Source organism: Aspergillus candidus (genome assembly GCF_002847045.1).
Source record: "Aspergillus candidus strain CBS 102.13 unplaced genomic scaffold BDW47scaffold_22, whole genome shotgun sequence".
NCBI classification, from domain to species: domain Eukaryota; kingdom Fungi; phylum Ascomycota; class Eurotiomycetes; order Eurotiales; family Aspergillaceae; genus Aspergillus; species Aspergillus candidus.
Window position 1 is genome coordinate 356,363 of NW_020194027.1, and position 21,746 is coordinate 378,108.

At 52.8% G+C, this 21,746-nt stretch overlaps 9 protein-coding genes and 1 non-coding gene across 10 annotated transcripts; 6 read left to right on the forward strand and 4 right to left on the reverse strand.

Annotated features, from left to right (window-relative positions):
• Nucleotides 1–114: 114 nt before the first annotated feature.
• Nucleotides 115–4,474, reverse strand: BDW47DRAFT_117608 (decapping enzyme complex catalytic subunit DCP2; the record flags this gene model as incomplete). The annotated part of the gene is made up of 4 exons (XM_024815104.1): nucleotides 115–1,369; nucleotides 1,929–4,297; nucleotides 4,331–4,347; nucleotides 4,444–4,474. The coding sequence occupies 4 exons, from the start codon at nucleotides 4,472–4,474 to the stop codon at nucleotides 115–117; spliced, it is 3,672 nt and encodes a 1,223-aa protein (XP_024672125.1).
• A 777-nt stretch (nucleotides 4,475–5,251) lies between these two features.
• BDW47DRAFT_31871 (DUF4112 domain-containing protein) lies at nucleotides 5,252–6,389 on the forward strand. Its single transcript, XM_024818737.1, has 3 exons — nucleotides 5,252–5,457; nucleotides 5,528–5,742; nucleotides 5,818–6,389. The coding sequence occupies exons 1-3, from the start codon at nucleotides 5,383–5,385 to the stop codon at nucleotides 6,302–6,304; spliced, it is 777 nt and encodes a 258-aa protein (XP_024672126.1). The 5' UTR covers nucleotides 5,252–5,382; the 3' UTR covers nucleotides 6,305–6,389.
• BDW47DRAFT_105873 (uncharacterized protein) lies at nucleotides 6,202–7,664 on the reverse strand. The gene is made up of 3 exons (XM_024812655.1): nucleotides 7,541–7,664; nucleotides 6,298–7,468; nucleotides 6,202–6,224 (listed from the first exon to the last, which is right to left on the reverse strand). Exons 1-2 carry the CDS (start codon nucleotides 7,624–7,626, stop codon nucleotides 6,475–6,477), a joined length of 1,080 nt encoding a protein of 359 aa, XP_024672127.1. The 5' UTR covers nucleotides 7,627–7,664; the 3' UTR covers nucleotides 6,202–6,224; nucleotides 6,298–6,474.
• Nucleotides 7,665–7,836: 172 nt separating this feature from the next.
• On the forward strand, nucleotides 7,837–10,399 carry BDW47DRAFT_105875 (putative integral membrane protein (Ptm1)). The gene is made up of 7 exons (XM_024812656.1): nucleotides 7,837–8,173; nucleotides 8,238–8,435; nucleotides 8,494–8,819; nucleotides 8,888–8,928; nucleotides 8,979–9,053; nucleotides 9,107–9,717; nucleotides 9,780–10,399. Exons 1-7 carry the CDS (start codon nucleotides 8,099–8,101, stop codon nucleotides 10,056–10,058), a joined length of 1,605 nt encoding a protein of 534 aa, XP_024672128.1. The 5' UTR covers nucleotides 7,837–8,098; the 3' UTR covers nucleotides 10,059–10,399.
• Nucleotides 10,400–10,625: 226 nt separating this feature from the next.
• BDW47DRAFT_131754 (uncharacterized protein) lies at nucleotides 10,626–12,638 on the forward strand. Its single transcript, XM_024817386.1, has one exon. The coding sequence runs from the start codon at nucleotides 10,943–10,945 to the stop codon at nucleotides 12,560–12,562; it is 1,620 nt and encodes a 539-aa protein (XP_024672129.1). The 5' UTR covers nucleotides 10,626–10,942; the 3' UTR covers nucleotides 12,563–12,638.
• BDW47DRAFT_31922 (WD-repeat containing protein SWD2) lies at nucleotides 12,638–14,049 on the reverse strand. Its single transcript, XM_024818738.1, has 3 exons — nucleotides 13,831–14,049; nucleotides 13,543–13,768; nucleotides 12,638–13,492 (listed from the first exon to the last, which is right to left on the reverse strand). Exons 1-3 carry the CDS (start codon nucleotides 13,957–13,959, stop codon nucleotides 12,714–12,716), a joined length of 1,134 nt encoding a protein of 377 aa, XP_024672130.1. The 5' UTR covers nucleotides 13,960–14,049; the 3' UTR covers nucleotides 12,638–12,713.
• A 264-nt stretch (nucleotides 14,050–14,313) lies between these two features.
• BDW47DRAFT_105878 (putative mitochondrial oxaloacetate transporter (Oac)) lies at nucleotides 14,314–16,057 on the forward strand. Its single transcript, XM_024812657.1, has 6 exons — nucleotides 14,314–14,632; nucleotides 14,693–14,767; nucleotides 14,844–14,973; nucleotides 15,026–15,497; nucleotides 15,553–15,698; nucleotides 15,770–16,057. The coding sequence occupies exons 1-6, from the start codon at nucleotides 14,616–14,618 to the stop codon at nucleotides 15,860–15,862; spliced, it is 933 nt and encodes a 310-aa protein (XP_024672131.1). The 5' UTR covers nucleotides 14,314–14,615; the 3' UTR covers nucleotides 15,863–16,057.
• A 213-nt stretch (nucleotides 16,058–16,270) lies between these two features.
• On the forward strand, nucleotides 16,271–16,366 carry BDW47DRAFT_t82. Its single transcript has one exon. It is a non-coding gene; the product is annotated as a tRNA-Leu (tRNA).
• A 1,344-nt stretch (nucleotides 16,367–17,710) lies between these two features.
• BDW47DRAFT_31938 (ribonucleotide-diphosphate reductase subunit RNR2) lies at nucleotides 17,711–19,623 on the forward strand. Its single transcript, XM_024818739.1, has 4 exons — nucleotides 17,711–17,878; nucleotides 17,964–18,203; nucleotides 18,319–18,652; nucleotides 18,710–19,623. Exons 1-4 carry the CDS (start codon nucleotides 17,849–17,851, stop codon nucleotides 19,309–19,311), a joined length of 1,206 nt encoding a protein of 401 aa, XP_024672132.1. The 5' UTR covers nucleotides 17,711–17,848; the 3' UTR covers nucleotides 19,312–19,623.
• Nucleotides 19,624–20,049: 426 nt separating this feature from the next.
• On the reverse strand, nucleotides 20,050–20,762 carry BDW47DRAFT_125821 (SRP9/SRP21 family protein; the record flags this gene model as incomplete). Its single annotated transcript, XM_024816447.1, has 2 exons — nucleotides 20,050–20,502; nucleotides 20,691–20,762. 2 exons carry the CDS (start codon nucleotides 20,760–20,762, stop codon nucleotides 20,050–20,052), a joined length of 525 nt encoding a protein of 174 aa, XP_024672133.1.
• Nucleotides 20,763–21,746: the final 984 nt, after the last annotated feature.

Here is a 21,746-nt window from a genome sequence, read left to right on the forward strand (position 1 = left end):
GTTTGTATAGATTGTTAAGATACCCTCACGGCTGAAACACTCGTCGTTAACTTTGCTATTTATTATACAATATAGATTCGTTATGACAATGTACATGCTTGAAATACTACCTTTTTATTCATGTCGTCGTTGTTGCTGCGCTTCTTCTTCTTCCCCCAACTGGTCCACAAAGTCCCGGGCCCGATGACCCTCCGTGCCGGCCTGGCTCTGGTTGTTGGTGTTCTTCATCCCGCCGGACAGGATAAAATCCTTTGTCCAAGGCGGCACGATCGCCTTCAACTTCACCTCTCCCGGCTGCTGCGGACCCGCCGATCCCTCTTCCGATGCAGTCCACGACACCTGGAACTCCTGGTCTGGGCTGAACATGGTCCCTTCGCCAGTGAGCGAGATATCAGTCATCATCTCCAGTCTGCATAACGCGAGGCCGATATTCCCAACGCCGTTGAGGAATTTGCCGGCGCTGCGACCTCTGCGTCCACCGGCCTTGGAGATACTCGACTCCCTCGGGGGTAGAGCCAGCTTCGTGGACGGGTCATAAACCGGGCTGTCGGTCGCCAGCTCACCAAGACCACCATCATAAAGCTGCACCGGCAGAATACGCTTCCGAACCACGCCCGTATGATGGGTGCGGATCGTCAGCTCCTGCCCAACGTAGCAGCCCTTCCGGAAGTCCACCGCCCGCATCATATCCATATTGCACTCCAGCGGCAGGGCAGACTCGCGGATAATCTCGGACTGGCCCTCCGCCACCCCATGCAACATGCGACGCACCGTGTAAGAACCGAGGTCCACTTCAGCGCCCGCCACTTTAGACTCATCAAGGTGAGCGCGGAGGTCTTCCGCGCCCGGCGTCACGAGTCGGGATCCGAATCCAGGCGCCCGCGTATCAACGCACCCAGCGATAGACGAGTCCGGCGAGAAAGGCGACAAGGCCTGCGATTCGAGGTTGTATGCCGCCCAGCGGGGCTCAGCGTGGTTCTTCCACGCGGACCAGATGGTGCGTTCGCCGTCGTCGAGCGCACGGAGCTTTAACTTAGCGCGAAGCTTGTGTTTCTTGAGATGTTTCAAGAGACTCGGGACTTCGTTCTTGTCGACCTCGATCAGCCACGCGGGGTCGTCGGACGTAGCGTCATCGGTTCTGGGCTGGGGGTATAGGAAAGCATCGTTCAACACGCGGCCGTGGGAATTGAGGAAAGCGGTGTATGATCCCGTGTGACGGATTGCGCGGTTCGGGTCATTGGCGACCATCATGTTCTGCGTGATGAGTCCCTGGAGGAAAGTCGTGCTATCGGCCCCAGTGATGGAGATTAGGCCCCGGTTCGTGAGTCGAGCGTAGCCGGTGGCCGGCGGGGGAGGGGGAAGAGAGTCGCTTGGTCGGTGGACGGTTGTCGAGAATAACCGGCTGCGGCTTGAGCAGTGGGCGCACACAGCGCGCGTCGATGTTCCGGATCGCATCATGATTTCAGGAGCATTGGGGGGTTGGGGTTTCCTAAAGATGTAGAGAATCGGTAGCTGGATAGTTCGACAGAGATGACATATGACCCAACAGGCGGTATCCAGTGGCAGAATACCACCTGGACATCCGCCAATCAGCTGCTTCTTTTACGAAGTCATTCAATGTACTGAGTGTACTGATTGAAACTACCTAGGTATTTACCTGTAAAATCAATTCTCCACCTCGATAATGATACTACTTATGATCAATTGAAAGAAATGCTAAAAAAGATGACAGGTTATTCCCGCGCTAGCATAGTAATATGCAATTATCCCGACTCCAGTTATCTACATAAAATCACGACTCAAGTAACGATAAACCCTCTCAATTGTGGCTCTTGGCAACGCCTTGCAAAAATCCAAGCAAGAACGCCTTATTATCCGGAGATGCAACACGGCTAGGCTCCGAGACTTGGGTGACCGCCTCAGGTGACGGGCTGGTCTCGGCCATGGTCCGTGCAGGAAGGTTGAAAGGGGACAGCGGGCTGACAACGGAGGAGGGTGCAGGAGGCTGAGAAACGGATGTTCGAAGGTCAAGCTGTCCCGAGGGCGACACGCCAGGGGACCCCGCCGGTTTGCCGAAAAGAGAGAGAAGCGTCTCCTTCTGTGTGGTGGTCTGACTGGGCCGGCGGTCAAAGGCGGTGGAACGCTGGGCGCCAGTTTCCTGTCGAGGACTGCGAAGTCGCGGCTCCTCCTGCTTCGCAGGGCTCGCGGCCTCTTTCGACCGGATGGGCAGGATATTGTCTGCGTTCTCGGCGCGGCGGAGGATCTGCGGTTGAAACGGTTTTGGTGCCTCTGGGGATTTCTGCTTGCGGGCAGATCGCGGTTGGGACGAATTCCGCGACGGCTGAGACGGGGGCCGGGCCGGTGCCTGGGCCGGCAGAACCTCTTTCTTTGCAGACTGAGGCCGAGGCAATATGGTAATCGGTGATGCAAGAGGCTGGGCCTGTCGATCTTTGGCACCCTTCCGATGCGGTCCGTTATGCGCTCGCTTGGGAGGTGGCTTTGTCCCGGCCGCAGATTGAGGGGCATCCAAAGGCCCGGAGACAGTTGCTGCAGTCCATGCACCGCTCGGCTGGGTCGTCCGGGAGCTAGCTCTGGTTTTCTGCGTTCCCTGGCCGTCACCACGGGGTCTTTGAAGGATCTGTCGCTGAGCCGGAGAAACCGGTCGGCCTGGCAGCTCGACGGGTGCTGGTCGGGACGGAGAACCTTTCAACAGGTTGAGCAACTGGTCCTGGTGTTGCGACGACTTACGTCCATGAGCCGGCGTCTTATCCGCAGTCTGTGGCGCCAGTGTTGCGTGGGAGGACTTCGGAGTCTTGGCCGCCTCATCCTTGAACACGTTAAGGAGGGCCAGTGAGTGACTGGTGAGCTTCGGTGGCGGCAATTGATTGGCCGGGGGCACAGCTGCGCCCTCAGCCTGGGAAAGCTGGCGAGGAGGTTGCGAAAACTCAGGATCCCCGGTTCGCTGGTAAGGGCGGCTGGCAGGCGCCGGGTTGGGTGGAGGAAACGGGGCTGTCGATACCATGGCTGGATGAAAGGGCTGTGCTGGACGCGATTGAGGAGGGTAGGAAGGAGGCATCTGCTGAGATGGCGCAGGGAACCCTTGTACCATTGCATGCTGGTTCATACTATGCATGGGTGGAAGAGGAGGCATGGAAGCACCCTTCGGTGGGGTTGTATTGACAAATTGTCCAGGGAAAGGATGCTGCTGCGGAAACCCTGGAAAGAAATTGGGCCCAGGGTGGGCAACCGGTTGAAGCGGGGGTGGAGCCCCTATCGGGGCTTCCCCGGGCGTAGCCTTTTCTGGAGTAGGACCCTGGGATCCGCTCCTTAGAAGCTCTAAAAGGGCATTCGATTTGAGGGGATCCGCGCTGGATGCTTGTGACGTCTCCGCTGGGTGAGCCTGTCCTTGCATTTTCATCATGTTATTGATGTTCAACAGGCGCTTGAGATGAGCGGAGGCATCCTGCGAAGATGCAACTTCAGGCAAGTCACTTCCAACCGCCAATTCCGTGCGCGGTAGGTTTGGCGTTGCGTTATAATTGTTGGCGCCAAAACCGCCTTCGTCCATTGACATATCTCCTTCACTCTGGACAACCTGCCTGGAACCCACCTGGTTCTTCATATCCAGCTTCTTCTGCTGCGCAATCCACTTCTTGAGCGGATGCATGAAGGGCGCGACCATGTAGAACTTATTCGCGTTGGCGACCGCGACCCCTTGATCCTGCTGCTTACTCCGTTTCAGAGTAGGCAGCTCGGAAAGCTTGTACCACTCGATTTTACTAATCTCCTTCCGGGTGCGGGGCTCGAAGTATGCGTCGCGGGGCACATCGCGGAAAACGTAGAGCCTCATATGTTGCTCTCTCATCGTGATCTCGATGAACTTGACATCCTTATCGTTCTTGACCAGCCCCGCTTGGTGGATGTCGTACCCAGTCTCCTCATAGACCTCCCGAATGGCACAATCAAGGTCCTTCTCGTCCTTATTGATCTTACCGCGAGGGAAGCTCCAATTGGCCCCCTTCTTCCAGCCCTTCACCAGCACCACCTCGTCCATTTCCCGGTTGAGCATGATCGCGCCACGGACCGGGACACGGGTCTTGTAGGCCAGGAACTCCGAGAACGCGGTCATGTGGTGGTAGTGGGACCATTGTGACATCAGCGGACAATGCTGGAAGATGCGCAAGGCAAAGGCCTTCAAAGAAAGCGAGGGAAGAGCCGGGTCAAGCGGCCGGATGAAATCTTCATAGAACCATTGCGCCTCCTCAACCTGAAAGCATATCCGCTCGACAGATTCCAGCTCTTCGCGAGGTAGGTTAATGATGAACCGGACACACAAGTCATCCAGCCCTATAGACATCAGATCACCTGGTCAGCACTCCACTATCCATTGTGGTAGAACCCACTCTGGGGAACCCCAAGATAGGAGACGGTGACCGGACTTACAATCTTCTAACTTCATATTTATTTCGGTCATATTGTCTAATATGCTCTAGCATTTCAACAATGCCACGCGTATAATAATAAAGCTCTCTCGAGCCAAACGTGCAGGGTGATCAAGCGACGGAGATCCGAGGAGGGGGCGGGCAGCACGATGATGCAGCTCCGAGGGCGCTTGGCAAAACGCCAGCCCTGAATCGTACTGCGCGTGAGGGAAAGAAAAAGTCGGTGTGGATCACAGCCCGATCAGATGTCTCGAGAAAATGAAGGTGTAGGGAAAGTTGAGTGGGCCGAATCGTCTCAACATCCGAGAGTTGGTTGGGAGTCAAAAGGTTGTCGCATCCATAGCTGGCGTCAGTCAGGTGTGTTGGACTGATATGGTTGTGGCGTCTCCAGCCAATGATGGATGTGTTGAGCCACCGGTTGGTGCGCCACAGTAATGGCTGTGCTTAGTGTGGCTGAGACTTGTGGCGGGAATAGGAAATGGATCGCCTCAGGCCGTTTTCCTTATGTAAGGAAGGGAATGACGTCGTCGGCTCGAATCTGGTCGTTCCCTGCTGATCGGACAGGAGATGATGCTCTGCGACGTTTCTATTTATTCTCCCGCGTCTATTTTATTTTTTAATTGTTTACTCGTCAGGTTCTTTCAATCAAGATTTCTTTCAATAGAGACAGGCCAATAGCACTTCGGCGTCAACCCCTTTCATTCGGGCCCACGAGCACATGCCCAACGAGATTTCATAGTTCCACCACCGTTATTTAAAGACGGGCCAGCGCCTACGGGGTGGTTACCATTCTTTCGATCTGAAAACAAGAAATCCGCCCCCTAGTCGGTCGGTACAAGAGGAATATATTGTCTTCCTTTTCCTGGTCATAGAGGTTTTGCATGGGAAATCCTAGGCTCAAGGACGCAACCCCTTTCTTGAATTACTCTACGAAAGAATCATGTCTGGAGCACTCGTCTCCCTGGTCGGCAAGAAAGTCCTGGCCGAGTCGGCAAGGAACCATTTTGGAACAGAGGTATGTTGTCGCACACCACGTCGTCTGACGGTGTTGTGCTCTTTGGCTCACATGCGTTGGTATCCTGCAGGACCCCTACTTCGAGGAAGTCCCCGCTTCACGCTTGAACCGCGCGTTCGGCAAAAAGAAGCAGAAGCGAGCAAAGGCCATCCCGCCCGGTCTCTCTGAGAATGACCAGAAAATCCTCACGAAGGTGAAGCGACGTGCGTACAGACTGGACTACTGTCTGTTCAACCTGTGTGGTATACGATTTGGCTGGGGGAGTGTCATTGCTTTAATCCCTTTGTGAGTATAGTTACAGGAGTGGTCTCGGTCCTAGCCTTCCCTTGCTCCAGGCGCTAATTCCCGTGTTTCTTCCAGTGCTGGCGATGTCGCCGATACCGCGTTGGCCATGATGGTCGTAAAGAGCTGTGAAGGCATCGACGGTGGGCTTCCGTCGCGTATTCGAATGATGATGCTCGTCAATGTCATCATCGACTTCCTGATCGGCCTGGTTCCGTTTGTCGGAGATGTCGCAGACGCCATTTACAAATGCAACACCCGGAACGCGATCGCCTTGGAAAAGCACTTGCGGGAGAAGGGAGCCAAGTCGATTGCCAAACGACAACGGCGGCAAGGCGATGAGGTCGATCCAAGCTTGCCGGATGAATGGGATAGGCATCATGCAAATTCCTCGGACGACCCGCCTAGCTATGACCAAGCACAGGGCGCAGATGTTTCCAGACCGGCCCCAGCGAGACAGCAATCAAGGGGTCAACCACGGCGAGGTTGGTTCGGGGGTTCCACTCATCGTGAAGAGGATGTGGAAACTGGAATCGCTGACAACTCCAGGAAAACCAGACAATGACATATGATTGATGTGACATGTGACGGCCCACGCCTTATTTTTTTGTGATCCTTGCTAGCTTTTGCCATCTTGCTTCTTGTAATTTTTTTTAATCCTTTGAGATGGATGGCTGCGTTCATGACAATAAGACATTCAGACTTTTCTTTTCTTTTCTTTTTTTCTTTTTTTAATCATGGACTTGACTCGGGTCTAGACCGGTTACAGCCGTAACAGAATACACTCTCTCCATCGGATTCTGACACTGCATTTCCACAGAAGGGACATTGCGTTGTCATGGGCGCTTGGGAGGGATCCAACTTGGCCGCTGTTCGCGTCACGTTGAGCATGACACCAGGGTATTTCTCGCCCTGCGTCTGGACATAACGCATCATCAGTTCGTCAATAGATAGATTCTTGGTCAGCGTATTTTCCGAGGGTGGTTCATCCCGAATAATAATTTCAGACAGCTCTGGGAAGAAAGTGGCGTAATTCTGAAGTTCTGTGGTGAACAAGTCCCGCAGCGGGAAGCTGAATTCTAAGCCAAACGGGGACATGCCGTCGGACACCTGCCAGGTCACCGATGAACCCCGGCCTTTGGCAACATTTGCTAGGGTTTTCGCCGCAAGCTTACTGTCCGAGTCGCCCCACAGGACAGCCCGGCAATCCATCTTCTTTGCGAATGCGACGACAAGTCTATTCATCAGAATGTAGTCCACGTCGGCTCGGGAGGTAGCCGTTGAGATGGAAGCGCGAAAAGCGGCCAGTCGTTCTTGATTCGACAGAGATGGGTTGTCGACGAAAGAACTTCCGGCGAACTGGGACATCGTCTCCAAGATGTCGGGGACGAAATCAAAGATATCGTGGAAGGAAACCCGGGTGAAAGAGAAATGAGGGAAGCATTTTTGCGCCGCTTCAAAGCCTTCCTCGTGTGACGGACTTGAAGGACAGATAGTCGAAGGCTCAATAATCAGCACATGTAAATTATATCCCGGAGGTCCGCGTGGCTTCGCAAGCTGAGCGTCGAGCTGGTCGTGTAACATATGCAGCAGAACGGTTGAAGAAAGGCCGTAGGAGAGTGGGAAGGCGAGATTCAACGGCCCGGTCCTGGGGAAAGGGGCTTTACGAAGCCGATAGTTTTCCGTGCGCCTCAGCACCTTGAGGCTTACCGCGCGTTTATAACAGTTTCTGTATTAAAATATGACGTGGTCAGCAAGTCTATCTTTCTCGAAAGTGGGGTGATGAACGGGGTCAACAGACTGGCATAGACGACGATTGCGCTGGGTCAAGATGGACTCGAACTCACGACAATCGGAGCACGGGTCCACAAGCTCCTTTTGAGGCATCTTGACTATATCTTCGCAAATAAAATCGAACACAAACTGCAAAAGATTTACTCAAGTCGATACAAAGTTATACAAAAGAGCGGGCAGAAAAGAAAAGAAAATCATTCCTTGGTGCCTGGGCGGTGACAGCGGGCCGTATTAGATAAGGCGGGATCCTCCATTACTACACGCGGCTTCCCCGGTTCGCAGCCACGCTTCATCTTAACTTCCAGTTCCTATTGAGCTTTCCCGTCCTGAACTATTCTTACCCGAGTCAAGATCCTTATAAACTTAGGGGAACGGCCAACTAATCGCTAGTCTCCCACGCGGATAGGGTTTCTTTGATACGGCGCTTTATTATACTTCCCTGATCTCCCTCCTTTTCGCTCTCCCTCTTTATGAGGTACGATCCGTAAATCGACCTTTCCTCTGGGTACCTCCGGAGCCTACTTATTACAACCACTGTCTGGGTATTTCCTATTGACCAGCAACAATGAAGGGCTGGTTTCAGACCCTAGGCCTCGCTGCCTTATTGGCAGGACGAACGCTTGCGAACGAAGTGGAATTGGTGCGCTCTCCTTGGAATCCCAGCTCATCGGCTTCATGCTAACAGGTACGCTGTTGCCTTATAGACGCAGGACGAAACCCACCGGCAGCGATGCTCGGGAATGTATAGTCGCAAAGCATGGGGCGGTGAAGTTGACCCATTCATTTTGACGAAATTCGCCCCAGCCGCCGATGTTGGCGATAAGGATCCCCTGGTTAGCTTGGTGATCTTCGAATGGAGTGATGAGGCTCTGATCGGACGCCCCATATCCGACGATAGCGATGTAGGCAGACTTCCTTGGGACAACTGTCGGCGATGAGTTTTTCTGACACATATTCTAGGAGAGAGAGACCATTTGCGACGAAAAGAGTGTGGAAGCGCAATACTGCACGGAAGACCAAATAGGGTCCTTCATACTTGCGGCCAACGCCACTGACGCCTCGAAATTCCCTATTATCACCAAGGCCGTCCACCTCAAGAACCCGGCCGCCATCAACTACCCGGTCAAAAAGACGGGGTTCTACTGCGTGAGCACTTATGGCTACTCGCCGCAGGACTACAAAGCGGTGGTGGAATTCAGAAATGCCTATGGTGAACTCCCAGCTGCGCAGATTGCAAAGCTACCCTTTTATGGGGGCTTGACGATCGTGTACGCGGTTATTGGGATGTGAGTATTCTGTCCGGGGAGACAAAGCGGATTTGTGGTGTTTTCAGGGATATGCTGACTTGAAGTAGTTTCTGGGCCTTCCTATATGTGCAGAACCGACATGATATTTGTAGGTGTGCTCGCCTATGGTCTTCCGATCCCGTTGCTAACAATTAGCAGTGCCAGTGCAAAACTACATTACCGCCATTGTCGTCTTTTTGATTGTCGAACAGTTGATGACCTGGGGCTTCTACGGTAAGTCAAATGTAACTCTCATCCTATGTCCGTTTGCCGCTGACCCCCTCCAGAGTTCCAAAACCAGAATGGTTTAAATATGGGGGCCAAGGCACTAATGGTGATTGTCGCTGTTCTCAACGCCGGACGGAACTCCTTTTCGTTCTTTCTACTCCTCATCGTCTGCATGGGCTACGGTGTCGTGAAACCCTCCCTGGGCCGGACGATGGTCTATGTCCGCATCCTCGCGATCGCTCACTTCGTCTTTGCCGTCATTTACGCCGTTGCAAGTCTGTCCATCACGCCAGATAGTGCGGGCCCGCTTGTCCTTCTGATTGTGCTTCCGCTCGCCGGTACCTTGACGGCTTTCTATGTGTGGACGCTGAACTCGTTGAATGCGACCATGAAGGATCTGGTGGACCGAAAGCAGAAGACCAAGGCTATGATGTACAAAAAACTCTGGTGGTGCATTCTGGGCAGCATCATTGTGATCTTTGGTTTCTTCTTCCTCAACTCGATCTCCTTTGCTGGCCGCAGTGATGCCAGCTTCGTTCCGGACCACTGGAAGACCCGTTGGTTCGTCCTGGACGGCTGGCTTAACATCGTGTATCTCTTCGATATTGCATTTGTGGCCTACCTGTGGCGACCTACCGCGAACAACCGACGATTCGCCATGAGTGACGAGGTACGTTTCCACCACCTTAGAATCAGTTTGGGTCGAAGATTTTGTGCTAACGTTGTCTACAGCTTGCCCAAGACGATGACGGATTTGAGATCCGGTCCCTCGGCAGCGGTTTAGACGAGGAGGAAGGACCCATGGGTGGCTTGGAGAGCCACTATGGCTCGGGACACCGTCGCGACCTGTCCCCTATTCCTCCTAAGCCCGTTCCGTCTGCCCCCCGCCAGCGCGAGTCTCTCGATGGTGAGACCATCTTCGCGGTCGGCGAAGACGGTGACAAGTGGTCCGACGACGATGAGTCCCCGCGCAATTCGAGCGAAAGAAAGCGACTCACGGGCAAGGACTAAGCGTAAGGTGGCATCCTAACAGTGGGGATGGAGGGCTTCTTGAGTCGCGATTATTAGTGGTGCATCCTGTACGCCACTGTGTATTGATATCGAGGGTGGAGATACCCTTACCTGTCGGCTCATTTGGATACAACTGGACCTGTTGGCCTGTTCCGACGCTGCCACCGCTATACCTGGCGGGCATGTATGTCACGGCGTTGGCCCGGTGTTCTGTTTTGAACCTGTCTTCTTCTCGCTTTCAATTCTTTGCTTTCTTCTTCGTTCGTGTAGCTTGTGGAGATGGTATTCATTTTGCTGTTCTATATTCCCTGAATATTTATTTATTATCTTTGATTGAACGAGACTCCTCTTTTCCAAAATGACCCCAGAACGCGCTACATCCCAGCAGCACACTTTGAATCACACACTTAGATGCGAGCACCTTGACGTATTTCTCTTCTCCAACAGAATCCCACCAAGAGAGTAAAAGTATAAAAGCAGCATGAGTCGGAGACGACGCAAAGGCGGAGGCGCTACGTCAGTAGTATGGAAGCCGCCCATCTGCCCCACGATAAACATTTCCACTTTTCAAGAGCCAGCCTTACCCCGTAACTACCTGCCTGCCTGTCTGCATCTCCCTTCAAGAACCTTCGATTCAATTCTGTGGATACCTGATGTTTATATCGGTTTAGATCTGTACTCCGCTAATGACTCACTCAACACCTGCTTCTCGCTGCTATTTGAGATTCCCCCGCTATATATAATTCAATCCTAGCATCCTTAACCCCGCGACCAGCGCAACGAGAAATATATACTTATACAGCGACGCACGCATAAAGCTACCCTATCACCTCAACACCCCTCTCCAAAAGAAAAAAAAAAACAAGAACCTCTACAACGACACAATGGCCACTCCCAACACCCCAGCGCAAGAAGCCGACCCCACCGCAACAACGCCCGAAACAAGCCAGTCACTAGCAACGTCGCTCATATCCCGAAGCCACCATCTCATCGCCGAAATGGACACCTTCCAGTCCCTCCTCCTCCAAACCCAACGCAACCCGCAAGTCGTGGAAGCGCGGACCCTCCGATCAAGCGTCGCGTCTGAGCTAAAGACACTGGAGAAACTAGGCAGGCAGCTTGAAACCGCCGCAGCTGCTACTACTGGCGACGGCAGTGCAGATGGGGCTAGCGATGTAGAGCGGCGGGTGATGCACTCGCTGCGGTCGTCGAATTTGCCGTTCTACGAGGCTGTGTGGACTGTTGCGAGACGGTCTTGTTCGGGGCTGGTGGCGTTTGGGAAGAGGTTTTATTGGGAGAGGGATGGGGGGAGGATGGGGACGATGGATGGAGGTGAGGATGGGCGCAAGCGGCCGGATTTGGATAAGCGAAGGAGTGTATATGTGGATATTGTGGCTGATGATGGGGAGGAGTGGGTGAAGGTTTCGACGGTTTCGGAGTCGAGGCTTTTGTTTGAGATGGCGAAGAAGGGGTGGGAGGGGGATTCGGAGGGGTCTGATGGGGAGGATGGGGCGGAGAGGACGGTGTTACGAAATTATGAGGGGGATGGGGATGGGGATGAGAGTGAGGATGATGAGGATGAGATTGAGCTCGTCAAGTTGGCGAGTGATATGAGAAAGGCGGCTAATGCGACACGGGTGCAGTACAGACACCCGCGGCTACGTTTAGTAGTTCCAAAGCTGGAGAAAGGCAGAAGCTCTGAGATTGACGACCTTCTGAAGCTAATACGAAGCTATGGTGTTGAGATAGACTGTGGGCCGAGAGTCCTTGGTCCCTGTCCTGGAGGACAGCCAGGAACAACACCCGAGGACTTGCGCCACCTTTTGCCCACGCCGTTCAAACGATTCACCCCAACGCTCAACGTGGACTGCACGCTGCTGCTCGCTGCTGTGTCGGATCTGTCGCACTTCAAAGACATCCACCTTTCCAACAACTTCCACCGAGCCATCCTCCGGCAGCTCGAAGTCGAGAGGGAGAGGCCCTTGCTACCGACGGAACTCTGGCCGGCAATGGATGGACACGAGATGGTATGCACGCAGGAAGCGATGAAGCGGATGCGCGAGATTGTAAACATCATCGGGACCGACACCGAAAAACGACGCACGGAAATATTGATGGGCGATGGCCCTTATGGAGGCTGCGATCACCAATCCCTCATCCAGAAGTTCCAGGAGCTGTCGGATTTTGAAATACCGCCACAGTGGAAACTGCCGATTAGACCCGTGGATGCCGGTCCTGCCATCGAGGCGGCCGTTGCACAGGGCCGTCTTCCCCCGATATCACACAAGATAACAGAAATATTGTCGGATATCAACTATAGCGTGTTCATGTATGGATGGGTAACTGGGACGGTTACCATATCCAGTAACCGCACTGTTGTCAAACAAATCGAAGCCATAATCGAGGCGCACAGGGATAATGATGAGGAGTTGGAGGGACCTTTGGTGTGGGTTTGTGAAACGGCTCGGAGTTTGGTTGGCAAGGAAAAGGACCGCAAAAGCTAAGTCTTGCGCTCTCGTTATTCCGCAAGCATGACAAAGCAGTGTCAGTGGTCCCTAGCAAGTCGATCCAGACCAGATGCAGAAATAAAATCGGACCTTCCACACTTCGGGAGAAGCCCGCGAGCCACGGTTGTGGCCATTCTTTTGACTTCTGTTATTTCTCAGACGGCTTCGCATTTTCTTCAGGAAGCCAGAAAACAACCTCCTTATCGGCGCTAGCAAGCATGTTATATCGGGGATTCGATTCAATGAGAGCAGTTCGGCCCCGGTGGGGTAACCTGGTCATCGGCTGCAGATAGTTGTTCGGTTCCGGGGCTTGCTGCGTGTCCCAAACCAGGACGTCCGGGCTGTCGCCAGAGCCTCCAACCGCGTATCGTCCGTCGGGGGTGAGGCATACATCGCCCTGACCGAGGGGCTTCCCCGTCGTTGACACCGGTGCAGCGCGCCCAGGGGACCCGTTCTTGCCAACCAAAAACGCCTTCATGGTACCCTCGAAGGCGTCAAGGAGGAAATGGCCATGATAGTCCGTCCCCACAATCAAGAACTTCCCGTCATTGGAAAACTCCAGCCGCGTCCACGCTCGTCCGCGTGTGGACGGAGTGTATTTTTCTTCGTAAGGTGCAAGATCGAAGGTGGAGAAGGGGGACTTGTCGTAGTTGCGGAAGTCGTACAGCAGAATCGACGAGGTTGACTGGGACGCAATCGCAATAACGGAGGCAGACGGGTCAAACGCGACCAGGTACGGGGTGGCAATTTTCAGCTTTCCTTGCGCATTCCGCGAACCGAGGTCCCACAGTGCAACGGTATCATCCTTGGAGCACGAGATAAACGAATCGCTCCCAGGGGATAGCGCCAAACAAGTCACTTTGTCTGTATGGCCCGAGAAGTATCGCACATAGCCTTCGTTATGAAGATCAAGCAAGCGCAACGAGTCTGTACCGAATGAGCAATGTCAACAAGCACAGGGAATACAGCACGCCTACCATCGACCTTGGTGCTCGCGTGGAGGACCTGCCGCGAGTGGTGGGTAAACCTCGCCAGATGCGCCCCATATTTCTTGCTGGGAACCGATTTGGTGGGCTTCCCCTCCTTGATATCAAAGATCTGAATCGTATCATCATCGCCTGAGGCCACTAAATAATCCCCTTGATCGTCGAAATCCAGCGAGGTCACATGGTTGGTCGGTTCCTGCTTGGAGGTCTTGAAAGCCTGGAAGTGACCAAAACCGTCAATAACCAATGGTTTGCGGAAGAAACGAACTGTCTCCTCACCTTGACAGGACGGTAGTTTCGAATGACATCTGGCACTTTCTGGCACGCCAAAGGAGTCGCGGACTGCTGTTGTTGCTGTGGCTGCTGCGCCGGAGGTACCTGCGGTGTCGGCTGGTGGCTTTCTGCCATGTTGACGATTCAAAGGAGGAGCCGTCTAGAAACCTGAGCTGCGATGACAGTTGGGCTAAAGCTGCATACTACAGCAGCACGAGGTACGAAGTGCACGAAATCCCTCCAAAGGAACCTCCGACAGATCAATGGCGTAGAGCTCTCCACATCTGCTCAGCTTGAGCAACAACGCGATCCGCCGCTACTTCTTTTTTTGGCGCGCGCCCGCAGAGAACGGGGAAAAATGGTTGTTCCGACCCCAGCGGGTACCCTCGGTGCCGAGCTCCGAGAATCGGCGGCCTCAGGCCTTTTCTCCAGTCCGAGAAGTTGGATCGAGCCTCTTTTGGGAACCAATCGTGCTGGTTAGAATCCAATCGGCGACTGGTCAAGCTTCGCCTCCGTCCGTCTAACTGAGTTTGAAAAAAAATTAAGAAGTGGCGTACCTGGGATTAAATTATTGCCGGTCGCATTCTCCGTCAGCAGGTCACTTTATTTTTGTTTCGATCGCGGACTGGATTTGATAACACAAATTTGACAGCACTCTCTAGTCGTGATTACGCGCGCCTACGGGCTTGGTTCTCAAAACCCTCTTCCACGACGACCGCTTTTCTACTCGCGATAGGCTGGGCTTGATCTATCCGCTCCGCTAACGGAGGCCGTCCTATATCTGAGTCACGATGTCCACGACAGTAGGGTGCGTTGCTCGTGTACAACCCTGACATCGCCACGATAGCTAACGTGGGGTGCGCTATAGAGCGTTCATCGCAGGTGGTATTGCAGCATGTGGAGCTGTCACTGTTACGCATAGTTTCGAAACGGTCAAGATTCGGTATGACCTTGTTCCTTCGGCGTTCGTTGCGTCTATGGTCTTGTCGGTGTGCTAACGTATAGTGTCTGGGGCGCAGGTTACAGTTGCAAGGCGAATTACAAAAGAAGCACGAAGCGGCGAAGAAATACCGGGGTGTCTTCCACGGTGTGAAGGTCATCCTCCAGAATGAGGGACCCCGCGGACTCTTCCGCGGCATTGGCTGTGCTGTGTGTGACGCGCCCTGATATCGGACATTCGATCGGACTAACAGGATGGTAGTATATATATCAAATGGTGCTCAATGGTTGCCGTTTAGGTTTCTATGAGCCGGTGCGCAAAACCGTCACGACCGCGGTTTACGACGATGCCCAGGTGCAGTCCCTCGGCATCAATGTCTTCGCCGGTGCCTCCTCCGGCATCATCGGAGCTGCCTTTGGCTCCCCTTTCTTCTTGGTGAAGACGCGTCTTCAATCCTACTCCCCGTTCCTCCCCGTCGGAACCCAGCACAAATATCGAAACATGTTAGACGGAATGCGACAGATCAAGTCCACCGAGGGACTTGGCGGACTTTACCGCGGTGTAAATGCCGCCATGGTGCGGACGGGCTTTGGTAGCTCTGTGCAGCTTCCCACGTACTTTTTCGCGAAGCGAAACTTGATGAAGCACATGGATTTGAAAGACGGCCCTGCTCTGCATTTGGCGAGCAGCACGGCATCCGGCTTTGTCGTGTGCTGTGTCATGCACCCCCCTGGTAGGTATCATGGTTTCGCAAGCGCAGTGCCTTTTCGCTAACTATCATGGTAAAGACACGATTATGTCGCGGATGTACAACCAAACCGGCAACCTCTACAAGAGCGGTCTCGACTGCTTGGTCAAGACCGTGCGCAAGGAAGGCATCTTTGCGCTCTACAAGGGCTACTTCGCTCATCTGGCCCGTATCCTACCGCACACTGTACGTTCGATCCACCTCCGGAAAAATTTGAGAACATGAGTACCAGCCACAGATTGCTAACCCCCTTCCAGATCCTGACTCTCAGTCTGGCCGAGCAAACGAACAAGCTCATGCGTCGGGCGGAGGACCGGTTCCTCTCCGACTCTTTGAAGTCGAACCTGTAAATATGCAAGATCGTATAGAATTAACCACAATCTTGCTGTGGGACGCCGACATGGCTTTTTTCGGTCATTTTGTAGATGAGGCATGTCGGCCTGGGCCGTGAGGTTCTACATAGACATTTATCTCCGCTAACCATGCTACTACATTTTACACATCTCTGTACATATGCATCTAGAAGCGTTTCAATTCATTGGTGATAGTATTCATATTTTACTATAAGTATCCCCGACAATTGCCAACTTCATACCTAGGTAGTGAGGAACGCATCAACAATAGCGATCGCTGATCTCATGCTATATTGAAGCACCTGGCGAGGCATGGAGTAGTCAATGAGCATTATAGTGTCAGCATCTATATCTAAATCCCATCTATTCAAGATATTAATTAGATTAGTTCCCCACACCAGTCTAGGCAAGGTGGCCGAGCGGTTAAGGCGCTAGTTTTAGGTTGATTCAAATCTGATCACTAGTTTCTCTGATTCATGGGTTCGAATCCCATCCTTGTCAATCTTTTTGAATTTTGTGATTTTTTTTTGTCTTTTTCGTAGTAGAGTTAGATTATCGGAATGCAATGGTGATTGTTGTTGATACATGCAGGCCGTTCTTATTTCTTAGTTAGCCATGAGTAAGAATAGCTTGCGACTTACTAATGTGGGTTGAGAACGCGCGCCCGCGATTGACTGGGGTAACGAGCCAGCTGCAGATTGCCTGCAATGCTATACCGGGTTATGCCATACAGATCACAGTAGTGAGATTGGAATAAATCCTGGTTTGATATAAATAATTACGTGTACCTCATCCCAAGCCAAACCCACAGATCCAGATCATTAGCAAACGGGAAAGCCATCAACAAACGGCAAGGCCGACTTCGGCACATCTTGATGCGCGCAAACCAGCCGCGAGACGCGTCTTTGCACTTCAAACGTCATAATTGAGGATCTATTTTATCAATTCACTAAAGTCTTCACCCCCCGCCGCCCCTGGTGGGTCAGGATATTGCCATAGGCAAGTGTAAACGACAATCAGAGACTGTCTTACGTAGTGAATATCACCGGGTCTGAAGCTGCCACCGGATACTGCTGCTACTCGCGTCAAGATGTGAGACAAGGCTGTCCGACGCGTAAAACCACCAATAATTGCAACCGTGCCTGATTTACCAAGGCTTACTGAAGAATTATCAAATTCTTCGTCAGCCCGTTGATGTGGAGATAACTGGGTCTGGATCATTGCCATGGTGCCTACATGCTTTCCGGCGGAGGCCATCAGTCACATAGCAATTCAGGTGCATACTCCAATAAAGCAAGGGGGTGGAAAGACAAAAGGGGGACTGGGCTAGGCGGGGCACTCCACTGCACCAGGCGAACGAGTGAGTCTTCTCGAATGTCGTGTCAAAACCGCCCAAAAATGAAGGGCGACGATCGAGATGGCATCGCATCAGATAAGATTTGCCGATTCACGGGCAACGCGACCATTGATACAATTCCTTGCCTAGGTAGGTTAGTTCGGTATGTGGGGGCAGTGTAGCTGCCTAGCGAAGAGCGAGGATTCCAGCTGTGTTTCGAGGATGTGAGCTCGGATGGAGCTGAGAGCGGGTGGTCTGAAAGCGAGCGAGCTAATCAAATCCAGATAAAAATCTGGGTCGGCGGGGGCTCGTGCAGCGAAGGGGGAGGGCAGGAAAACCAGAGACGTGTAGAAGTGGATGGGGGAGACGCGACGCCAACAAAGAAAACCGGCCGGATAGTGTACCTTACATAAGATCGCCCCAACCACACGTCCGCCAAGTCACGTGCGACGTGACTTAGCCCGTCGCGCTAGCCGTCACGCTCCTCGTCCGAAGCAAAGTATTTCTTCCTCACTTCCCCCCCTCTCTTCCCGTCGCTTTTCTCTCTTCATCCCATTCCTTCAATTCAATATCACGGAGTGCCACAGTTTCTTCTTTGCTCCTTTTGTTGTCTTGTTTAGTCTACATAGCCTTGCAGTACTTTCACAATGTCTGCTCAAGTCACTCCCTCTAAGCAGGTACGTGATGTCACGCTTGTGGCCACCGGCCTCGACGCGTCTCTGGAAACCCACAACGTGCTAACGTGATCAATCAATTGAACAGGCTGCATCTTCCCTCGAGAACCTCAAGATGAGCGACTCTCCTGTCAAGAAGCTCAACTTCGACTCGGCCGGCAAGGAAAACGCGCCCTCCACTCGCGTCGACGCGCCTGCCGGCAAGATCGTGGAGAAGCCCGCTCAGACAGTCACGACCACCCCGACTGCTAAGGAGCTGGAGGCCACTGAGCCTTTGCTTCAGGAGAACCCTCACCGTTTTGTTCTCTTCCCCATCAAGTATCATGAGGTGAGTGTCACGTCCATCACGCGTCGCGCGTAAAGTGGAAAAAATTCCTTTTACCCGTTTTGACCGCCCTCGATCCTCGCGCGTCCGCTAACGCGTTTCCCCTCCGAACAATTAGATTTGGCAAATGTACAAGAAGGCCGAGGCCTCTTTCTGGACCGCCGAGGAGATCGATCTCTCCAAGGATTTGCACGATTGGAACAGCCGCCTGAACGACGATGAGCGCTACTTTATTTCGCACGTCTTGGCTTTCTTTGCCGCGTCTGACGGCATTGTCAACGAGAACCTGCTGGAGCGCTTCAGCAATGAGGTGCAGGTCCCCGAGGCTCGCTGCTTCTACGGATTCCAGATCATGATTGAGAACATTCACTCGGAGACCTACTCGCTCCTCATCGACACATACATCAAGGAGCCCAAGCAGCGCACCCACCTCTTCGATGCCATTGATACCAGTACGTTGCATCAGACCTTCGTTGTGTCCATTGACAGATAACTAACATCAACCCAAGTCCCTTGCATCAGGAAGAAGGCCGACTGGGCCATCCGGTGGATCCAGGACACCGAGTCCACCTTTGCCTCGCGTCTCGTGGCCTTTGCTGCTGTCGAGGGCATCTTTTTCTCTGGCTCCTTTGCCTCCATCTTCTGGTTGAAGAAGCGTGGCTTGATGCCGGGTCTTACCTTCTCCAACGAGCTGATCTCTCGTGACGAGGGTCTCCACACCGACTTCGCGTGCTTGCTGTTCTCGCACCTGAACAACCGCCCGAGCAAGCAGGTTGTCGAGGATATCATCGTGGAAGCGGTCTCGATCGAGAAAGAGTTCCTGACGGATGCCCTTCCGTGCGCCCTGCTGGGTATGAACTCCAACCTGATGTGCCAGTACATCGAGTTCGTCGCCGACCGTCTTCTGGTGGCTCTTGGCAACAAGAAGTACTTCAACGCCACCAACCCCTTCGACTTCATGGAGTCGATCTCTCTGGCCGGCAAGACCAACTTCTTCGAGAAGCGGGTGGGTGACTACCAGAAGGCCGGTGTCATGGCTAGCGCCAAGAAGGACACCGAGAAAGTGGAAAGCAAGACCTCCGCCGGCCTTAGCTTTGACGATGATTTCTAGACCACCCTCCCCACATATACCCGGCTGCTCGTTCAGCAGCAGCCATTTTATACGAGCCCACTGTTTGACTTCTGTTTTTGTTTTACATTCCCCTCTTGTTGCTTTTTTCCCTTTTATTTTTTTTTTATTTTTATATTTTTCTTTAAGTGATTGATGAAGCTACTTCGAGGTATACGCATGGGACTGGCGTTGGAAAGGCGGTAATTTTTTTTGTTCGATGTATGGTGGGAGTCCTGTCTAGCTGTGGCCGGATGGGCAGTCGACTGTATCTAAAATACTATGATGTACATTGATTGGATAATTATGTTTTAATCTTTAGATTGTATGAAGAATCGTAGTTCCATTCCCTATAATATGGGTATTTCGACGAAAGATGCCGAGGAACGCTAAAGCAATGGATCTTATCAGAACGGGGGTCAACGGTCGCCGTGCCTATGAGTGAAGATAGTCGCCGCATCATCGGGTATCGTATCTATTATTTATGACTGCGTAGTTGTGATCCATCCACCTGTCGTATCCTAACTCGCCCAGTTTTCCCACCACCCTACTTCAGACTGGTAATACGTATATAAGGAAGGGCAGGAAGTAAAGCAACCGCCCTACCCCCGCCGTCCGTGGGAAGCAAGACCCCCCATAGTCTTGAGTCTGGACCTACCCCAGCAAACGTACTCATCAACGACACAGCCATGCACGCACATCCACACCACACCGCCCATCCATCCATCCATCTAACCCATCTCACCTCCTCCCCTTCCCACCCTTCTTCTTCCCTTTCCCTCCCTTCCCACCAGCATCCCCCTTCGCAGGCGCAGCGGGAACAACAGGCGTCGACGCACCCCCACTAGTAGCATCCTCAGGCGCATCCGCCATCTCCACATCAGCCGCGGCAGGCGCCGCAGGCACGGGATTCGATAGGCCCAGCTCGGCAACGCTGGCGCCGGCAGCCAGCTTGCCTAGACTTGTGATCAGACGGCCGACTTCGGCGGCTTTGTTGGTGCGGTACTTGAGGCAGATTCCGGTTGTGGGGTTGTAGGTTTTGAGGGTGAGGTAGGCGAGGGGTGTGGTGGGTGTTTGCGGGGTGGTTTCTGTGGTGGTGGCGGGGGAGGACGTGGAGGTGGGCTTGGATTTTTGTTTTCGGGAGGTGTTGGAGGGGCGTGTCGAGGGGAAGTTGTATTTTGTTGTGATTCGGGTCTGTGGTGGTGATTATTAGTTAGTTTGATTGAGACTTTTTTTGAGATTGAAATTTGTATTTTTGTCTTCTTCCTCTTTTGGATATGGTGTCCTTTCATTCTTGGTGTCTTTCTCTTTTTGGAAGGGGAATAGACATAATTGGAATTGGGTATATAGGTATTTCCTAATTCCTGTCTGTTCAAACGTACCGTGTCCGGATATGCCTGGAGTAACAGCGCAGACTGTTCCAGGTAGGCGTGCGAGGTGGGGAGTAGTGGCATCTTGTGCGGTGCTTTTGTCTCTGATTGCCGGGACGAGATAAGAGTATATTTATGGTTGGATGAATGACCTGGGTGGCAGTCCAGGTGAGAACAGGAAATGCAGAGGTCGTGGGAGGTCAAGCAACAGGTGGTGTATGGAGTGACAGAGGTGGAGTGCGGGAGCTGTGAGTGTCAAGTCGGAGGTCGACTCGGCTGGTGGTCTTGGCGTGGGTGTGGATGTTATATACTACCCAGCTACGGTGTACTTTAGCCATTTCAGGATGTTGGTTATTGACTGTTCGTTCTCATTAGACAGGATATAACTATAGGGTTTATCCTTCTCAATAAGGCTGGATAGTATGAAATTCTACGACAAAAATATTTCGGATGTTAGTGACACGATCACCTGACTGCCTCTATATCCTCCTCTCAGTCCAGCCCAATCCATATCCACATGTACCACTTTCTTTGCGATTTTCTGGAACTCTTTTCCACCGTTCTTGTCGGTAGATAGTTACCCCAGCTATAGATTGCTTAATAATCTCTAATCCGTGGTTTTACGCCCAAGATAGTAGGCACGCTTTCGTTGTGGGACGTACAGGCACTCAGAAGAAGCATGGAAGCCACCAGTGCTAGCCTCAACCGAACAGTTCTCATCTTGGGAAATTTCCATCTAGAGCAGAGACTCGCGCACCTCATCCATTCATCTCTACCGCATGATGGCGCAAAAAAGACCGTGTGTCCGTGCTTCACCAAACCCAGGAACTACCAGCGTTCTCCACCCCCAACGCAGTTAGAAACCCGGAGACCCTGACCGTTCCAAGGGGCACCTATTCTAGTTTCTAGGAAACCCCTGTCTTATTAGACGATGGAAATAGTATCATAGGCGACCTCCATTAGTTCCGTCGGGAAGGTGGTCCATGAGCCATCCGTTGCGGGTAATAAAGGGCCGATCTTCCAGCGCAATTGTCCGCGTCAATACCCCTAAACCGATGGGACCTGTCT